We start from the raw sequence: 20,701 nt of genomic DNA, 5'->3' as shown, positions 1-20,701 counted from the left end.
CGGGGCACAGGAGAGCAGAAGGGGTACAGATATGGGGAGAGGGTATGAGGGGGCACAGGAGAGCAGAAGGGGTACAGACATGGGGAGAGGGTATGAGGGGGCACAGGAGAACAGAAGGGATACAGACATGGGGAGAGGGTATGAGGGGGCACAGGAGAACAGAAGGAGTACAGACATGGGGAGAGAGTATGAGGGGGCACAGGAGAGCAGAAGGGGTACAGACATGGGGAGAGGGGAACGGGGCACAGGAGAGCAGAAGGGGTACAGATATGGAGAGAGGGTATGAGGGGGCACAGGACAGCAGAAGGGGTACAGACATGGGGAGAGGGTAGCGGGGCACAGAAGTGGGAGGGCAGAGTGCACAGGAGAGCAGAAGGGGTACAGACATGGGGAACAGTGACCACAGGTGGGAGAGCAGAGAAGGATTTAATAAGGGTCATAATTATGTATAAAACATGGATTTATCAAAGAGAAACATCAAACAGGTCACCCCAAGTTGTTGTATTACCGTAAGTAAAGTGTCTGCGGCGCACCAGTTATACCCCGAAACATGCTTCAAGGCCTGGTGCTGTGCCCCTCAGTGCTTCTAGACAGGACCCTTCAGAGGAAGTCTCCTCTCCTTGTGCTGTGGGGAGCCGCTGGTAACGGTGGTGAACAGCAGGTGGCGCCCTGTCACAGATCTCTGCAGGGTGCCCACTGATCCAGGTATGAGAGGAGCCGCATCATTCAGTTGATGGAAACGGATCTCTGTCCATCTCAAAGGTGAAGCCTCCTAGTGGCAGATCGGTTGTGAGGGGGCTGGAGGTAGACACAGCCACTAGTGATGTCAGTGGGGCCGGCTTCAGACGGTAGGCGTTCCCATGGGAACGCCTCCGTCTGGCAGGCACGCCCCCGGCACGCCCACCAAAGGGGGCGTGCTGTCAATCAACATAGACAGCACGCCCCCTTTGGTGCGAGACCCGGAGCGACAGCTTGGCTGTCGCAGTCCGGGTCTCGCGCATGCACACGACGGAGCTCCCTCCGTCGTGCGCCTGCGCAGTGGGGAACATCGACCCACTTGCGAGCGTACTGCCGCTTGCGAGTGGGTCTGAATGACCCCCTAAGGCCGCCACGTAAAAATAGGGCAGCCGCCAGTGACATGAGGGGAGTGGCTGGGGAGGCACACATGGAGATGGGTCTGAGTGCTGGGAGCCTGTCTCACCCCCTACACTAAGCTTCAGGGTCTATTGATTCTGCTACCTGCATCACTGACTTCTCCTGCTACTGCTGACTAAGCAGAGCTCCTATTTATAAACACTGCAGTGCACTTCCTGGTCACATGACACATCCAAGGTGTCCATCAGTGCGCAAGGCATGCCCCTCACACTGAGAGGCATGCCTCGATTAGCTCTCTTTCTCCGCAGCTTACTCTCTGTGGTTCGGCCCCGCCCCCAGCTCTGCAAGCAGTATCTGACTATACAGAAATGAGGCTGAGCTGTTGCTGCCTCATCTTTCGTCTCCCTGCAGTCCCAAAGCTGGTGAGTGTTAACTATAAAAATGATTACAATAAACAAAGATGTTTATAAGTTTTATAAATATCTTTTTTGTATTATTCTAATAATTTTTATACCAGATTTCAGAAGTACGATAAGGAGGCTCTGCCTCCCCTCACTGCACGCCCCTACCATCAGCCTGACCATGACAGACAGCCACCCGCCTGCTACTGCATTTTGCTGGCAAGTTAAGTTTTCCATTTTGAGCAGCACTGTGATTTCACTAGGTGTTAAAATGGCCGAAATGGGACCTCCTCAGTCAGTACGGAGCTTAGGTGTGACGCGGTTGCAGAGGTAAGTCGCACTTTTCTGCTGTCCACCAGAGAACAAATATTACATAAACTTTCAAAACATCAAAGCATAATCCCAATGGCTCTATAAATAGTCGGTCCTCTTCAGAATCGGCTCCATAACATTTACATACAATGTTTCAGTTACTGTCTCTCTGATCTGCCTGCCATTTTGCCATGATTATCATTGTCCAATAATAATAAAGATTTGTAAAGTGTGATATCTCCTTGTATTGCAAGTTACCCATATAATGTGAATGGCCTTCCCGGCTCTGTCATGTGTAGGGTCGAAACGCTGAGGTAATGACATCACTGGTGGGAGGGGCCAGAGCTCAGAGCAGCTGTCAGTGGCTGTTACTTAGGGTGGGGGGTATTCATGAAAGCTTAGAGAGCGATATAGTGGAGAGATAAAGTACCAACCAATCAGCTCCTAACTGTCATTTCTCAACAGGGCCTTATTTATCAACGAGTTTTATCATACGCAACAACTGATAAAACTTGTTAGGACAGGAGAAAACCACAACTAAAATTCTCAAGCTTAAAGGGTAAACACCTTCAACACAATACAGAGGCAATACACAGAGAAACTCCTCATGGTTTAATCTCCATCATGTTTATTTAAATTCAAAACCATCATTCCTACTAAGATAAGTGGAAGGAAAACAGACTCTTGAGATGAGATTAAAAAAAAATACTAATAACTTTGAGTTGTCAATGTTAGAAAGCATTAAAACATGAATGATCAAGGTATCTAATACATAGCAATGCTTCACATTATTAACATAATATGCAGGATTCATTTTTTTTTTTTTACCATCAAACGGTGCATGTTTTCCAGGTCTCCTCAGAATCATAAGTGAAATAATTAGCTCCACCTGTGGATCTTTTAAAATGTGTCGGTGAGAAAATGTGACCTGTGTGGGGTGCTGAGGGGCCGAGTTTGAGAACCACTGCACTAGATTTATCGGAACTGTACCTAAAATGCATACTTACCGACATTCAGCTCCCTCCTTCCGGGAGAGAGCTGAATGTCTACATACAGCGCGGGGGGGGGGGGGGGGGGGGGCGTGGCCGGGCGATGATAAAGTATTGGGAGCAGGGCCGGGTTGTAATTGTGTCATTGTAGCTCCGCCCCTCTTCACAATGCTGAAATTAACTGCATTGTGAAGAAGGGGCCTGGGCCACGATGATGTGATTTAGCGCAAATTGCGTCACCGCCCCCTCCCACCTGCTTGCGGGGGGTTTCTATCATTACTGCGGGGGGTGGGGGGGCTGGCCGTGTAGGCTTGCCTGCCTTTCCGCAGAGGCCGGGGCAGCACCCGATATTCGGGAGGCTCCTGGCCAAATCGGGAGGGTAGGCAAGCCCGCTTAAATGTATATGCATGGATGCATTTTTGCGCATTCACACTAGTCTCAATTTTACATTTAGCTCTAAATGTCTCTGTATACACAACATCACGGATGTCGAAGTCAAAAATATTATAATACACATATCCCAGACTTTAACATTAACTGGCATATTCTCATAGGTTTATTTCAAAGAACCTTATTCCATTCTATTGACACCATGTTGTTAAGTAACAAATTCCAAGGTTTCGTAAACAATAAGGCTGACAGGGTGTCATAAAGGTGGTATTTCTATTAATTAATAATCCTCCTTTGGTTGGTTGTGTTTGATGTGTAAATAAGCTTGTCATGCCTGGGGTCCACCAAAATATATGACCTCTTATCTGCTGTTATGATGGCTACTCTTTTGACCCATACTGGACAATAGACATGTCAGTTTATAATTACCAAAGGTACAATACTTTGATCCTGATTAGAACTGTGTGCATACACCTATGCATACCAGTGTCTGTTGGTCTAAGCAGAAAAAACCTGTTCGTACACAATTACTAAACCTTACAATAAAAACTAACTTACAGATAGTAGTCACACATACAACCAACGGTTTACACAAAAATACAAATATATATTAAAGAGAAGAAAAACAGCTATGCATATTGTCCAGGGACAGGATCACATATTAAAATCGTGTTTGGGGTCATAATGTACAGAATTGTGTTAGCAGTAATCCGGTGGTTGCGAATAGATTGTCGCACATTGCGGCAAGCAGATATTAGCAATGCCGGATTTATGTTTAATATTGCATATAACAATGGTTGATTTGAATGCTTTTTGGAGGGAACCCAGAGGTGAACTCCTCTAACAGCATCCTGAGCCTAGGCATCGCCCACTGTCTGAACCAACCAATGACCCCCAGTGAAATGGAGACGTCCCGCCCCTGGACCAATGGAAGAAGACACAGCCTGCTATTATACACACCCATAATTTAACTGTATAAACTAGGCTCCCCTGATCCAGAGAGCAGTAGCTGTATTCTACCAGTCATCTGGTGACGACTGTACTCTGGATCCAAGGAGCGCATGCGAACGTATGTATACTGGTTTGTAACTCTGACCTTTTCCTTAATTGTTTTGTACCACTGTATAACTTGTGATAACATTGTTATATACTTTCAAAACAATATTTACTATTGTGCGTTGGACCACAAAAACTGGTGTGTGTGTGTTCACTTGCTTTCACATAAGGTTATTATACTGTGACATATATATTGCACTGTAATTCACATTGTATGAAGATAGCAACTATTATGCATACTGTTGGTGTTACAATATAGGAAGGTATTTGCATATGCATCACACGTTGCGTACACTGTGCTTCCTCATTTGCGTATCGCCATATGCCAGGTGCGTCCACGTGGCGTCAACAGCCGTAGAAAGATTCAAATAGGATTTCACAAGGAGAACCAATTGTATTTAAGGCAATGTACAGAGATAATAACAGGCGTGAGACATTTTGTATTTGTGCATTGTTTGTTTTGGTTATTCTCCCAATGTAACAGAATCAAGGGGCCTATTTATCAAGCTTTTTTTTTTTTCATAAACTTTTGTAGAAACTGCAGTGTCTGCATAATTTTATGAATTGTAGCTATGTACTAATAGCACAATGCAGGAGATTTCACATCTAATTAACACTGCAGATCCCAGTCCCCAGTATTATCAAATTTGGGGACTACAATCTCTGTCCTATGTATTAAACTCCAGAAAAGCAAAGCTTTTCAGAGTTTGGCCCCGTTAGATTACACTATCTTCAGATGGTGTAAACAGCTTTTAGCGTATGGAGGCTTACGAGCAGGAGAGAGATCTACCGATCTCTCTCCCGCATCCCCCAGCCGCGGCACATACGCTTTCCCCGGAGAAGTCTTTCACAAATGACTTCTAAATAATGCCGGGAATATAACTTGCAGGGAAGGTGGTTATTGCAACCACTGTCCCTGTGAGTTTCCCATAGTACATAGCGGTGATATTTTCATAAAAAAATAAAAATTTAGTCCGCGAAACGGAACCTTAATCATGGCGGCAGTTCTATGGTTAATTGTACATAGGCCCCGAAGTGAGGTAAAATAGTTATTTTACAATCAACAGTCTTTGTGAGCAGCAACTCTCTATAGGTGAGATATAGTGATGAGCACATATATATAATGCAGTCATTGACAGCCATCATTGTCAGGGGCGTATCTATAATGGGTGCAGGGTGTGCGGGGAACACTGGCCCCTGGGTCCAGGGGGACCCTGCACAGCACACCCTGCACCCATATTACTTACCTCTCCGGAGTCCCACATCGGCACAGGGTCCGGTGCTGTAAAACGACTGGAAAATAGCGCGGCGGCCATTTTCCCGTCGTTTGCACATGTGCAGTACAGGGAAAATGGCCGCCACGGCCATTTTCCCGGTGACCTGTGTATACACTATAGACTCTGGGCACATTCTAGTGCCCAGAGTCTATACCTCCGGCGCTGGCCGCGTACAGCTCAGTGCGCTGCCGGGCGGAGAGGAGGGGGCCCGTGTCGGAGACTGCACACGGGCTCCCTCCTCTCTAGAAACGCCCCTGATCATTGCATACTTGCATGCTTTATGCTCTTGCGGGGGCCATCTCTGTGATACCTAGCTGTCCTGGCAATGCTTTGATTTCTGGCTTTCTGACCCCACTTTAGAGATGCCCGGTCATCTATGGATCATTAACAGCGAGGGATCATAGGGCTCCCTCTCCGATGAATTATGGGGAAAGTAGCCCATATTCTACAATAGATCTTATGATGGCGCTGGTTATTGGGCACAAGCTCTGGAAAGTTGCGCTTTCCAGTCCTTGATGCATGCGGCAACATCGCAAGGACCTATGGTGACCGCACTGACGCGGGACCGCAGCTTATGTCTCCAATATCTGCTGGGGCCCCTTTTCATACATATGGAGATCCATAAGTGATGAGGTAATCCTCCAAAGACGAGGCAGTTCTCGCAGGATCTACCGCATTTTTACTTGTGCTACATTTTGCCCTATGGGGCTCATTTATTAATAATCGCAGTTGCAATGCGATCTGGGCATGACATTACCGCCATCTTCAGATGGCGTAGTTGGCAAACTTGGCATCATCGCATCCCCCATAGAAACCTAGCCGGGATGGAGGGATAGCAGCAGGTATTGGAGATGTCTGCTGCGGTCCCTCTGTCATACATCTGGGGGAACGGGTATTTTCGGAGATTAAACCACAAATATACAATGATAAATGGGCCCCTATGTGTTTGTGGGTATATGTAATGATACTAAATACCGACGGCATATTTCCTTTAGCATCACAATGATACTTACGGATATGAAGTCAGTATTTCACATTACTAGCCTGTCTGGCGAGGTCCAGCGGTATCCATCTCCTCAGCGGTGTCCTCTGCCGTCTACTTCCCCCTGCAATGGGTTAGCGAATACGCACGCACGGCAGCCGCGGTCTGCGCATTGTGCTTCAACCCGGTGTGGGCACAGCAAAGCCTGGGAGGCTTCGCTGAAGGGTTTGACTTTTGCTGGGTGCCCTTTGCAGGCAATGGGCACCATATGGCTAACGCCATCTATAGATGGGAGTAAGCTGTTTGCTAAATACTGAAAGGAGAACGTAGCCCCTGTAGTGCAGCATGGGTTATTGCTCATCCCTATATGGAGCTGAGAGATAGAGAAATCCCCAGGCACTGCAGATGATGGGAGCACAATGCTGCAGAGCACAGTGAGGGTGATAGTTCTAGATGTTGCTATGTACATTATGCAGTATGTATTAGTTATCCCAGCACAGGAGACCCCCCCATGTACTCCCCCAGCCACTGACCGGCAGGGCTGCTGCCCCATGGTGCTGCTGGCTGATACCCGGCCCGGGCGCTGCTGCTGAGTGACAGCCAGAGGAGGAGGAGGAGGTGGTGGTGATGGTGATGGAGGCCCCGGTAGGGGAGGAGGAGGAGGAGGAGGAGGTGGAGAAGGTGGAGAGCTCCCGGCCCCACCCCGCCCGCACACACCGAGGCAGCCGCAGCAAGATGGCGGCACAGGGCACCGGGCTGCCCCTGGTCTCTCCGGGGGCCCCGGCTGTGTTCGCGCAGGCTCAGGCCGGGCGCTGGCTAGAGAGAGCCGGGTATCTGCCAAAGCTGGAGCCCGCGGAGATCGCCCGGAGGCTGGACACAACTAGGTGGGAAATCGGGAACCGGAGGAAGATCCTGATCAGGAACCTCCCGCAGGACTGCAGCAGCCAGGTGAGCGGGGAGGACGGCACGGGAGGCCGGGGATGAGTCAGGCCGCGGGCTTCTTCTACCAAGCGGAGACTGTATGGTACTAATAGTGAGGGTGCCCCCTGACTGAGGGTCCCGGCCGGTGAGTGAGGTGCCCCCCTGACAGAGGGTCTTGGGATGAGGTGCCCCCTGACTAAGGGTCCCAGCTGGTGAGTGAGGTGCCCCCTGACAAAGGGTCTTGGGATGAGGTTTCCCCTGACTAAGGGTCCTGGGCGGTGAGTGAGGTGCCCCCCAACTGAGGGTCCCGGCTGGTGAGTGGTGAGTGAGGTACCCCTAACTGAGGGTCCCGGCTGGTGAGTGAGGTGCCCCCTGACTGAGGGTCCCAGCCGGTGAGTGAGGTGCCCTGTGACAGAGGGTCTTGGGATGAGGTGCCCCCTGACTAAGGGTCCTGGGCGGTGAGTGAGGTGCCCCCCAACTGAGGGTCCCGGCTGGTGAGTGAGGTGCCCCCTGACTGAGGGTCCTGGGCCGTGAGTGAGGTGCCCCCTGACTGTGGGTCCCGGGCCGTGAGTGAAGGTCGCCCCCTGACTGTGGGTCCCGGGCCGTGAGTGAGGTGCCCCCTGACTGTGGGTCCCGGGCCGTGAGTGAGGTGCCCCCTGACTGTGGGTCCCGGGCTGTGAGTGAGGTGCCCCCTGACTGTGGGTCCCGGGCCGTGAGTGAGGTGCCCCCTGACTGTGGGTCCCGGGCCGTGAGTGAGGTGCCCCCTGACTGTGGGTCCCGGGCCGTGAGTGAGGTGCCCCCTGACTGTGGGTCCCGGGCCGTGAGTGAGGTGCCCCCTGACTGTGGGTCCCGGGCCGTGAGTGAGGTGCCCCCTGACTGTGGGTCCCGGGCCGTGAGTGAGGTGCCCCCTGACTGTGGGTCCCGGGCCGTGAGTGAGGTGCCCCCTGACTGTGGGTCCCGGGCCGTGAGTGAGGTGCCCCCTGACTGTGGGTCCCGGGCCGTGAGTGAGGTGCCCCCTGACTGTGGGTCCCGGGCCGTGAGTGAGGTGCCCCCTGACTGTGGGTCCCGGGCCGTGAGTGAGGTGCCCCCTGACTGTGGGTCCCGGGCCGTGAGTGAGGTGCCCCCTGACTGTGGGTCCCGGGCCGTGAGTGAGGTGCCCCCTGACTGTGGGTCCCGGGCCGTGAGTGAGGTGCCCCCTGACTGTGGGTCCCGGGCCGTGAGTGAGGTGCCCCCTGACTGTGGGTCCCGGGCCGTGAGTGAGGTGCCCCCTGACTGAGGGTGCCGGCCGGTGAGTGAGGTTCCCCCTGACTGAGGGTGCCGGCAGGTGAGTGAGGTTCCCCCTGACTGAGGGTGCCGGCAGGTGAGTGAGGTTCCCCCTGACCGAGTATCCAGAACTACCTTCTGACTGAGGGTACTGGGTGGTGAGTGAGATGCAGCCTGTCTGAGGATTCAGTACCAGTGAGTGAGGTACCCCCTGACCGAGTATCCAGTACCAGTGAGTGAGGTGCCCCCTGACTGAGTATTCAGGACCAGTGACTGAGGTGCCCCCTGACTGAGAGTTTAGGGCTGGTGAGAGCTGTGCACCCTGACTGAGGATCCAGGACCAGTGAGTGAGGTGCCCCCTGACTGAGGATCCAGGACCAGTGAGTGAGGTGCCCCCTGACTGAGGGTTTAGGGCCGTGAGTGAGGTGCCCCCTGACTGAGTATTCAGGACCAGTGACTGAGGTGCCCCCTGACTGAGAGTTTAGGGCTGGTGAGAGCTGTGCACCCTGACTGAGGATCCAGGACCAGTGAGTGAGGTGCCCCCTGACTGAGGATCCAGGACCAGTGAGTGAGGTGCCCCCTGACTGAGGGTTTAGGGCTGGTGAGAGCTGTGCACCTTGACTGAGGATCCAGGACCAGTGAGTGAGGTGCCCCCTGACTGAGGATCCAGGACCAGTGAGTGAGGTGCCCCCTGACTGAGGGTTTAGGGCTGGTGAGTACTGTGCACCCTGACTTGGTGCTCCTGAACTGTAAGTGACATGCGCTTGGAGAGTGGTGGTCCCCGGTCACTTGTAGATGTGATGTTTTAGTTTGAGTGTGTGTCAGGCTAGTAAGTCATGGACACCCTGTGAATGGGGGTCTCAGGCCAGTAAGTTATGTGCACCCTGAGATTGGGCGTCTCAGGCCAGTAAGTGTTGTACAGACAGAGACTGAGGGTCTCAGGCCAGTAAGCGATGTACACCCAGAGAGTGGGGGTCTTAGATGGTGGGGTGCTGTGAACATGGAGTGCTCTGTGTTCCGTGCTAATGTTATGAGGTGCCATTGAGTAATATACTGAAGAATGATAAACCTTTAACAACCATTGTTAACACAAGACACTATGTATACCCCTGGAAGGATTTGGTGTACCTTTTTTGCAGTAACCCCGCTTCCACCTATACTTACATGTATCTCCCCAGGTGTCACGGTCCTGTGTCTCAGTTTATATTGTTGGCTCAGTTGCGTTACCTGTGTATGTGGCTGCCTCCTGCTATGGCTGAGCTGAGTTTTCTGGTCGCCAGCGCAGTGGAAATATGTACGTGTTTCCAGCTCTGTTTGCTTAGTTCTATTTACTTGGACTTTTAATACATCTTGAGCCTTCAAATCTGTAAAGTGTTGATGTTTGCTTGGCGTGTTGTGGGAATATTGCCAGCACAGAGATCCCATGTTTTTCTTACTGCTTTTCTTTAAAATGTGTCTGCATCAGCTGACTGTATATACCCTGATATCCAGTGCGCGGGCATCCTTCTAGTATTATATAATTCCTGCTACAGGCACATACATCAGAGGTAGGCAAAGTATGGCTTTGCCCATGCTGTGGAACTACAAGTCTCAGCATGCAGGGAGCTCCCGGAGCTATTCAATTCAGCGCGCTGTTTACTCCAACTAATGGTTTCTTCTCGCGCCCTCCTGAGAGTGCGAGGAGAAATCCGACTAAAGTGCCAGCCGCGAGGTTAATTTTCGTTTTAGCGCGGCGCTAACAGCCTCGCAGCCGGCACTTTAGTAGGAAGAGTACAGGTTCTCGCGACTAAACACCCAGGTTACGTCGCAAGAACCAGCATTCATCGACTTATCTCGTTGCAGTAAACATTGCATTGAATTGAATTGCTCCGAGAGCTCCCTCCTGGCGCTATTCAACTCCCGGGGAATTGAATCACCCCCAATAAATTCCAATGTAAAAATAAAGCTGCCCAGAATCTGTGGGCTACATGAAAAATCAGCCAGTATTTACCATGCATGCAAAAATAATAAGTGTACTTGCACCCCTTGCATTGCAAAATGGTTTGCTCCAGGTGCAAAATTACTTTTTGCTACGCTCCCACTTCCGAACTATCCGCATTATTCATCACGATTTATCTATCCAGCCAGTTTGACCACCAGGTCTGGAGTTTAAGAACATATTCTGTACCCAAATAAATATATATATATATATATATACACACACACACACACACACACACACACACACACACTATGGTTAATAAATGCACAGAATTGTCCCTAATATATGTAATCTGTAGGTAATGATAGGGCTGTACTGGTGACAGTGCCCTGAGATTAGTCATGTATTAACACGAGGCCTAGTCAGTGGCTGGCTGTTCCTTTTCTGCAGATGCTACTACCTTGTGGGTTTCCCATAGTTGCAGACATAAGTATGTGCACCATTGTTTCTTGACCTTAGCTAAATAATACAGCTGGGGTATAAATAGCCATGTGAGTAATAGTGGAAAGGTGTGTGTTCCTGGTTTTGTCAGATTTTTCTCTGTACAACATGCTCAATAAAATTTGTTTGGTCCAATATGGTACAAGCAGAGTCTCCTAAATGTCCTTATTGCCCTAAGCAAAAATATTAATGAATAAAATATTTGCACAGGTAGACTAAGCAATAAGTTACTACATTGCAATGTCCTAAATATAAGGCTGGGCACTGGAACGGAACTCTAGGAGCTGGAAGAGTTTCTATCGGACAATTGATACTTACCTGCAGACTATCCATCCCATGTTACGTGTTCTTGTCCAAATTAATTGTGACAGTTTATTATAGGTTGACTCTCCCATATCCAAATATTCCGAAATACGGAATTATTTTATCATGACTGAGAAAATGAAACTTTAGATTTTTGGTGCTTCAATGTACACAAATTTTGTCTAAAGCACAAATTATTAAAAATAAAGTATTAAGTTACCTTCAGGCTGTGTGTACAAGGTGTATATGAAACATAAATGAAATTACCTTCAGGCTGTGTGTATAAGGTGTATATGAAACATAAATTAATTTAATTTCTGTACACAAACTTTCTTTGAGCCACAAAATGATTGAATATATTGTATAAAATGAGCTGCAGGCTGTGTGTATAAGGTGTATATAGCACATAAATGCATTCTGTGTGTATGTTTGGGTCCTATTCCCAAGATATCTCATTATGACATGCAAATATTCCAAAATACGGAATATTCCGTTATCTAAAATTCCCCTGGTCCCAAGCATTTTGGATATGGGAGACTCAACCTGTATTTATGTCTTGTGTATCAATAGGTGGTGGTTTGTTTCCTGTTCTCATTTCCATATCTGTTTTAATGATAGATTTGTTGTAGCTGTGACTTTTTAAGCAACATTGAAACACTAGATTTACTGGCTTCAACAGAGACGTGTGCTTTCTGTCCATTTCCCATAATTTAGCACCACAAAAATAACTTGTGTTGTCCCAAGTAATGTGCATACCACAGTACGCTCCTGTATACTTTCATTATAAATATATATTGCCATTATTAGTTCCACCCTCGACTTAAAATGTTATTTTGGGTGGAATGTAATCGGTCTCTGAAGGATTATACACCCACAGGTAATAGGAAGGGATTGAGACAACGTGACGTTTTGCCGCAAACTTGTGATATTATTTACTTGGTACTTTTGGAGGGTTTTGCTGTTTTAGTTCCAGCGCTGAATACAGGTTTGTTCTCCAGTCTCTGTGGCTGACCTCATTTCTGTGTAACGTACATTGTCATCGCCCAATTGTACTCCGCAGTCCCAGATGGCTGTGTTGGAGGGATCCAGTGTCATCCTATTTGCATGGCCGTTACAGATGGACAGGCAGGATTTACATTCTAACAATTACATGCAAAAGAAAACCCCTGAAATGGACGTGCGAGATAATAGCGCTCCCCCTGACCCCTGTGTGTTACGCTGTGCAGGGTTTGGAACAGGCTGGCATGACAGTGTCCCCGGCTCTGAGCTTTGTGTTACTGGTGTAACGGGCTGCTAGCCGGCGTAGTCTGGCTTTTGTTGGATGGCAGATTTTTCGGTCTGCTGCATAGTGTTATATTTTATTTATATAATGCCTGACGGCTTGTTCTGGGGAAATGAGAGAATGTCAGGCCGGGTAACCAGGCAAAGTCACCTTTTGTTAGTGTAGGGCTCACATATGTTGTTTTCAGGACAGAACGGGCGTGCTTCTGGCAGCATAAGAATAATCTATGTTTATTTTATGGGCAGTACGTAGGGAAATTGTATGAATTTTTCCCTATAATTTCACATATTTACAGCAACCCCAGAAAGTCCTCTGACATTGTAGCCAACTCGTCATTTTGTGCAAAGGTGAGAATAAATGTGTACTTTATACAGGGCTGGGCATTTCTGCAATGTCGTCAGAACTACAATGCATACAGTCAAGCCTCATTTTATGTGGGAGAGGTGTAAAACTTCAATAAGGGCATTTGTATTTGGCCGCAGTAGTTGGAAATTAAATTCGCTGCATTGTAGCGATGCCATATTGCCCAATTATTGCAGACTTTGCTATGTTTCTCCCACGGCCCGTGGAGTACTTGCAATGCCGGCAGGACACGATGTGCCATTCTGGCATGGTGTGGCATGATTACACATGGCCAAACAGGACGGAATAATGTTAACTTGAGGGGGTGGCTCTACCCCCCCCCCCTCCGTATCTAGGGTATACCGGATCTATTAGTGTTAGCAACCGGTACTCGATCAGGATTTCTTAATGCTCACTTTGCATGGCATGTGTGGGGGATCACACGTAACGCCTGTTCCCGTTAACCCAGCGCTGTCAGTGACCGCACACATCCAATAGTGGCGTGTATGGGCGCGCACGGCCACTGGTACCAGGTTAGAGACAAAGGGGTAGATTTACTAAAGCTTCTAAAAAGGATGAACAGAATCTAATTAGTTGCCATGGGTAACACCACCACTTTTCATTTTTAGAAGTTTTAGTGAATCTACCCCATAGGGGGAAATGTGTTAAACCTTCTCAATAGTGGAGAAGTTTCCCATAGGGACCAATCAGCTTCTAGCTAGCATATGTCTAGAACAGTCTATAAATTGGTAGCCGTATTCTGTGTACAGCTATCTTGTTAATGGCCTTTCCCCAGGTGGCCTCTGGGCAGGTAAATTGAATCGGTGGCTTTCCTGGAGCACAAAGCCGCTCTGATCAGGATATAATGTGTTTTGTGCTCTAGGTCCAGCACTGACGGTGCTGAGAAGTATTTGTAATATTCGTCTCTATAAATACCCGACCGCAGCAGCTTCCTAAGTAAACACGCGTTTCGCCCCATATGGTTCGTCAGCAGCGTCTGTTCTCTCTCACAGATGGATGCTGACTCTCACTCCTCTATAACGTACTTTCTTCTTTGTTTTTGTACTCCTAGGACATCCACGATTTATTGCAGGACTATGAAATCAAATATTGCTACGTGGATAAGAATAAAAAGACAGGTACGTTTTATACTCCTCACAGGCTGTGTCATTCACTGTAATACGCGGCAAAATACTATTCTGCCCGCCAGCGCACTTTGCTATTAATAACAAAAAAATGGTGTGGTTTAATTTGTTTATAGGTTGACCACGTTGAGGGTAATGAATTCCAGGATAGCACCTGTTCTCAAGGTATGCATCGGGAAGCCGGCGGACCTAATCCCGACATCCGGCCTCCCGACTGTCATATCCCGGCAAGGGTCTAAAGACAGGCGTCGATATGCCGATGGCTGTCATTAGACATACGCCGGGAGCCCGACGCCCGGCATCCCGATCGAAGGGACGCCGGGCGCGGATAGGGTTAGGTTTAGGGTTCCCGGGGGGGACTTAGGGTTAGGCACCCCCCGGGAGGTTAGGGTCAGGCTAGGGGAAGGGAGGGTTAGGGTTAGGCACCTTCGGGGGGAGGTTAGGGTTAGGCACCCCCTTTGGAGACTTAGGTTTAGGTGGAGGGGAAGGGGGGGTTAGGTTTAGGCACTGGGGGGGTGGAAGGTTAGGGTTAGGCACCCCTAAGGGAGGGTTAGGGTTAGGGGGCAGAAATAGGTTAGTATATACTTACCTTAGGACAATCGGGATTTCCTCCTCTGTCTGGATGCCGCTGTCGGGATTCCAACTGCTGGGCATGGGTCTGGCGGTAAATCATACTTATTCCGTTCTCACAGATACACCGATGGGTTAGTGTCACTTTGCATTTCTTATAGCTTTACAGTTACACATGAATATTCATTAATCTGCACCCAGTATACATGTTTTTACTTTGTTACCTATAAGCTGTTTTTATTGTCTGATATAAATAATATATAATATATATACGTGTCCTGGAGGAATCGGTAACCTGACCACATCCCGTTCTGGGTTATTCATAGGTAGAACATTGCAGGCTTCTGTTATTTGCTTAGTAATAAGTGTAGACCTAATAAATGAGTCCTCTTTCCAGTAAGTATCTGCTTTAGGAGGGATAGATGTGCAACCTATCACTAGTGTACATGGCTCAGCTGTTACCGGTCTCCCGGGACCCTGGATTCTGCAGGTTTTGACAAATAAAATATTTATTGGACCCTCACTACCGGGTATACAATCGGGAAGCCGGCTGCCTTAATACCGGCAGCCGGCTTCCCGACTGTCATATCCCGGCGAGGGATGAAATGCCGGGCGTCTAGATGTAGACGCCTGACATTTCCCCGACGCCGGGAGACTAGCGCCCGGCATCACGATCGAAGGGATGCCGGGTGCCGCAAGCGGACAGCCGAGCGGGGGGGGGGGGAGGGGGGAGAGGGTTAGGTTTAGGGCACCCCGGGGGGGACTTAGGGTTAGGCACCCCCCCCCCCGGGAGGGTTAGGCACTTAGAGAGGGGATAAGGGTTAGGCACTTGGGGGGGTGGTTAGGGTTAGGCACCCCTAAGGAGGGTTAGGGATAGGTTAGAGAATACTTACCTATCCACGATCGGGATTTCCAGCGCTGTCGGGTTTCCACTGCCGGGAACTCTGCTGTTGTCTGCCAGGCGCTGCCGGGAATCGAACCCACCGATTCCCACTACTGTGCTCTGTCTGCTCAGATACAGCGTAAAATCTGAGTGCTCAGCCTACCACCAGGAAATCAAATGATCCTTTTATAAATGAAAGGTGTTTTTATTTAGTTTTGTGGTGTAAGTCTACATTCGTGATAATTCATTCAGTGCATAGGAGTTCAGCAATAGTTTATATGTTGAATGTTTCCCATTCAAAGTGCCTCATTGATCGAGTGATATTCTTGTCATCACTTGTTACTAATCTTAAATGGTTGGAGAACCTCTTAATATTAGTAACAAGTGATAACAAAAATATCACTCGTTGACAAATGAGGCCCGTAGTGTTTTTTTATCTGTTCTGATACAGTCAGTTGTGATTAATATGACACTTATTCCTATTGTATGTACTAATTTATACTGCCCTCTAAACATCAATATTTATAAAAATTAGTGACGGCAATGCATCCCCTTACCCCAACTTGCATGCACAACTTTTATAAGCTTTACACACTTACTGTGCCTTTCTAGAAGACCCTACACAAAGCTGGACATGTACACGCACACACTGTTTTCAGAACTTTATCTCTGCTGTTCTCTCATCTTCATGGTGAAGCTCGTGTTTGGAAATGTACGTCACCAAATATGCATTTTAAAAATATTTTAACTGACGCTCGGGCCTATATTTAGGTGTGCCTTTGAAAAAGTGGAGGATACTTTTTATACTTAGGCCCGTATTCAATTAGTTTCGCCTACGCTATAAAGTTTAGACTGCTGGACTTTTCGCCTCTATCGTGTCTTTTAGCCGCGGAGACTTATCAGGCACGTACCCTGCAATTCGCCCTATTTAATTCCAAAAGACGTGAAAACGGCGAGACGCGATGTCGAAACAGGCGAAAAGTGGTGTCAGAATCGGGGAAATCGGCCTGAACCCCCCCAGAAAGATGCAGAAACATTGGGGATCAATGTAGTAATGCCCGATTAGCGCTAACACTACTGCTTGGGGTACTTAAGTTCGCACAATTGCCACTAATTTACGTATTTGCACAAGTGGTGAAGAATGGCATAAAGACGTTTTTTTTGGAGAAAATAAGTAATCCTGGCAAATTTGGGGTACCTGAAAATGGGGGCAAGCATGGTTTAACGTTGCAAAAGTAAAGTTAAAAAAAAACGTAAAAAACGCACCTTAAACAAGCACCTGCAATCCAAAAAAAACACCTCGCCCATACTTTAAGACCCCTCAAAAGTCTTATTTCGCTAGTTTTTAAGTTTGTACCCCCACTTTGCACTTTTTCACCCCCTTTTTTCAAAGTGCTTTTTTGGGGTGTTCCTCACTTTTTTTCGTTTTTTTCCCCCCGCAGTTAGCCTTTGGGGGCTGTCCCAAGTGTGCTGGGTGGTTTCCCCACCTTTGCACCCCAAAATAGTGAATTTGTACTTTTTTATTTTTTTTCTCCACCTATTCAGAGGTGAATCTTTTTCGCCTATAACATTGCATTGCGTTTTCGCGTACGCAAAGAGTGTTTGCAATTGAATACGGAGATAAGTTTCCGCCTGGCGAAAAGTCTCAGTCGGCGATAATTTTTTTGCGCGGAATCCCGACTTTTTGCGGCTAATTGAAGACTGGCCCTAATCTGTTTTTATTATTATTTATTTATTTTTAAATAAAATTTATATAACTTTTTTTTTTTTTTCTTATTCACTTGAGACTCGAATATTTTGTTTTAGTCCGTGGTAAGAATTCCCTAAATAAATCCCCTTTTTGTTCCATGATGGGGAGAAATATATAATGTAATAATTCGCCAGAAGGGGTGAATATATTTTTCATACCTACAGTAGCTCTGTATTTGCCAGACATACGCGTTGTTTCCTTGTATGGGCGCTGCGTCATTGCTGCAAATGAGGTAAGCGCTAGGGCTACACTCAGGGCCTGATGCAGAACCGGACGCTATTTGCGCTCGCTCGTTCAGAAAAAGGGGCCGGATATTTAAATAGAGCGCTCGCTCTTTGCGGTCTGTTGACGCCTCTATGTCTGAACGAGCGAACGAAACATGCGCTCGCTATTTTTTAAAAAACGCCCCCTGGCCGCTCGCATCCTACGTCATCTCCGCTATTTATTAGATTAATCGAGTACATCGAAAGGCGTCTGAACTGCTCGCAGTGCTTGTGGTTGGATTTTCCTACCACAATAATGCGAGCAGTTCAGGCTAAAAGACAACCAAGTGACGTGGTCGATGACGCTGCTTTGTTAATTATGCACACCCTTAAAACGCCCGTTTTGACCGTTTGGCACGCCTGCGTTCGGATCTCCACTCCCCGTTTTCAAGCACCTTCCCCCGTTATCACCCACAAACGCCTCATCCTGTCACTCAAATTAGCAGGCATTCGCTATTTTGCGAGCACACAATTTCCGATTGCAATGACTGGTTCGCGCATGCGTATTACAACCCATACGCATGCGCAGATGTGCGAACATCGCTCGGAGCGAACGAGCGGCCGCTTACGAGCGGCTCTGAATCAGGCCCTCAGTCCCATTGTTCTGAGAACTCCTGGGACATGTATTTGGGATGGTAGTGAACACCTGTCCCCCCTTCTCTCATTCCAGCCTTCATCACTCTGTCAAACAGAGAGCAAGCAGAAGACGCCATTTCCAGATTCCACAAACACCAGCTCCGGGACAAGGAGATCTCCGTTCAGCTGCAGCCCACCGATGCTTTGCTGTGTATAACCAACCTGCCCCCCTCGCTCAGCATTCAAGAGTTCGAGGAACTGGTTCGGACGTACGGCAACATTGAGCGCTGCCTTCTGGTGTACAGCCAGCTCACCGGGCACTCTAAGGGCTACGGCTTTGTGGAGTACATGAAGAAAGACACCGCCTCGAAGGCCCGCCTGGAGTTGCTTGGCAAGCAGCTGGAGGAATTCACCCTGTTTGCCCAGTGGGTGGACGTCAATCAGCTGATAGAGGATTTTATTCACTCAAAGTGCCTGTGTGCTGACAAGCTCCCCAAGGACTACAACAATACTTACGAACTGACGCAGATATTTTCCTCTCTGCACAAGCCGGTGTTCTGCCAGGTAGAGGCTCCTGTTTCACCTTCTCTTATATTTAGCTGCGTTTAGTCTTCTATTCAGCCCAATATCCCTGGCTTGTTACTAATGTCAGGAATAACAGCGCAGTGGTGGCACAACCTAGTACAGACCTCCCGATTCATAACACAGGTTAAAGCTGACATACGAGGAATGACAAAGGTCTTCATACACTGTAAAGGGGTTTGCATGCAGAGACTGCGGTCTGCCGGTCCCCCTAGTTCCAGCCTGAATGTTAGTGGATGTGTTGGGTATGTGATTGTTATGCTTATGCTGGCATTTAGAACATTGCACTTTATTACAGAGGCTACATGATAATGGAGAGCCAGCAAATCTGTTCCAATAGGAGCTGTACGCAGGGAGATTCGCAGTCTCTGTTCATCCCCCCTGATCAGTACTGAGGAGCCTGGGAGACTTGTTCTTTTGTGGTTGTGTAAAGGAGAAGCCCTGAGCAATAGTAATTACCTATCCAGCTAAGCATGTGGTAGTACATAGATGAGATGATGGGAGCCTGTAATGTTTTATCGCAAGATTCACTAAACGACTTAACATGCCGTGATAAAAGGACCCTGCAGCAGCCTCCATACAAGTAGTGTCAGAGGTCTCTCCAGCAGGTGCCTCCATACAAGTAGTGTCAGAGGCCTCTCCAGCAGGTGCCTCCATACAAGTAGTGTCAGAGGTCTCTACAGCAGGTGCCTCCATACAAGTAGTGTCAGGTGTCTCTCCTGCAGCAGCCTCCATACAAGTAGTGTCAGAGGTCTCTCCAGCAGCAGACTCCATACAAGTAGTGTCAGGTGTCTCTCCTGCAGCAGCCTCCATACAAGTAGTGTCAGAGGTCTCTCCAGCAGCAGCCTCCATACAAGTAGTGTCAGAGGTCTCTCCAGCAGCAGCCTCCATACAAGTAGTGTCAGGGGTCTCTCCTGCAACAGCCTCCATACAAGTAGTGTCAGAGGTCTCCTGCAGCAGCCTCCATATAAGTAGTGTCAGAGGTCTCTCCAGCAGCAGCCTCCATACAAGTAGTGTCAGAGGTCTCTCCAGCAGCAGACTCCATACAAGTAGTGTCAGAGGTCTCTCCAGCAGCAGACTCCATACAAGTAGTGTCAGAGGTCTCTCCAGCAGCAGACTCCATACAAGTAGTGTCAGAGGTCTCTCCTGCAGCAGCCCCCATACAAGTAGTGTCAGGGGTCTCTCCTGCAGCAGCCCCCATACAAGTAGTGTCAGGGGTCTCTCCTGCAGCAGACTCCATACAAGTAGTGTCAGAGGTCTCTCCTGCAGCAGCCCCCATACAAGTAGTGTCAGGGGTCTCTCCAGCAGCAACCTCCATGCAAGTAGTGTCAGAGGTCTCTCCAACAGCAGACTCCATACAAGTAGTGTCAGAGGTCTCTCCAACAGCAGACTCCATACAAGTAGTGTCAGAGGTCTCTCCAGCAGCAGACTCCATACAAGTAGTGTCAGGGGTCTCTCCTGCAGCAGCCCCCATACAAGTAGTGTCAGGGGTCTCTCCTGCAGCAGCCCCCATACAAGTAGTGTCAGGGGTCTCTCCTGCAGCAGACTCCATACAAGTAGTGTCAGAGGTCTCTCCTGCAGCAGCCTCCATACAAGTAGTGTCGGAGGTCTCTCCTGCAGCAGTCTCCATACAAGTAGTGTCGGAGGTCTCTCCTATGGCAGTCTCCATACAAGTAGTGTCGGAGGTCTCTCCTATGGCAGCCTCCATACAAGTAGTGTTGGAGGTCTCTCCAGCGGCAGCCTCCATACAAGTAGTGTCGGAGGTCTCTCCTATGGCAGCCTCCATACAAGTAGTGTTGGAGGTCTCTCCAGCGGCAGCCTCCATGCAAGTAGTGTCAGAGGTCTCTCCAGCAGCAGCCTCCATACAAGTAGTGTCGGAGGTCTCTCTTGCAGCAGC

At 48.7% G+C, this 20,701-nt stretch overlaps 1 protein-coding gene across 1 annotated transcript in view; it reads left to right on the top strand.

The window, feature by feature from the left end:
* Nucleotides 1-7,167: 7,167 nt before the first annotated feature.
* RAVER2 (ribonucleoprotein, PTB binding 2) overlaps nucleotides 7,168-20,701 on the top strand; it is a 33,651-nt gene continuing 20,117 nt past the window's right edge. Inside the window, exons 1-3 of the mRNA XM_088447834.1 lie at nucleotides 7,168-7,450; nucleotides 14,108-14,174; nucleotides 18,317-18,786. Of these exons, the coding sequence (XP_088303960.1) occupies nucleotides 7,238-7,450; nucleotides 14,108-14,174; nucleotides 18,317-18,786 (750 nt within the window). The 5' untranslated portion in view covers nucleotides 7,168-7,237. The remainder of the gene's footprint in view (nucleotides 7,451-14,107; nucleotides 14,175-18,316; nucleotides 18,787-20,701) is intronic.

This window comes from Taudactylus pleione, unplaced genomic scaffold (assembly GCF_031769625.1).
Source record: "Taudactylus pleione unplaced genomic scaffold, aTauple2 ptg000442l, whole genome shotgun sequence".
NCBI lineage: Eukaryota > Metazoa > Chordata > Amphibia > Anura > Myobatrachidae > Taudactylus > Taudactylus pleione.
This window is presented reverse-complemented; position numbering and strand designations above follow the sequence as displayed.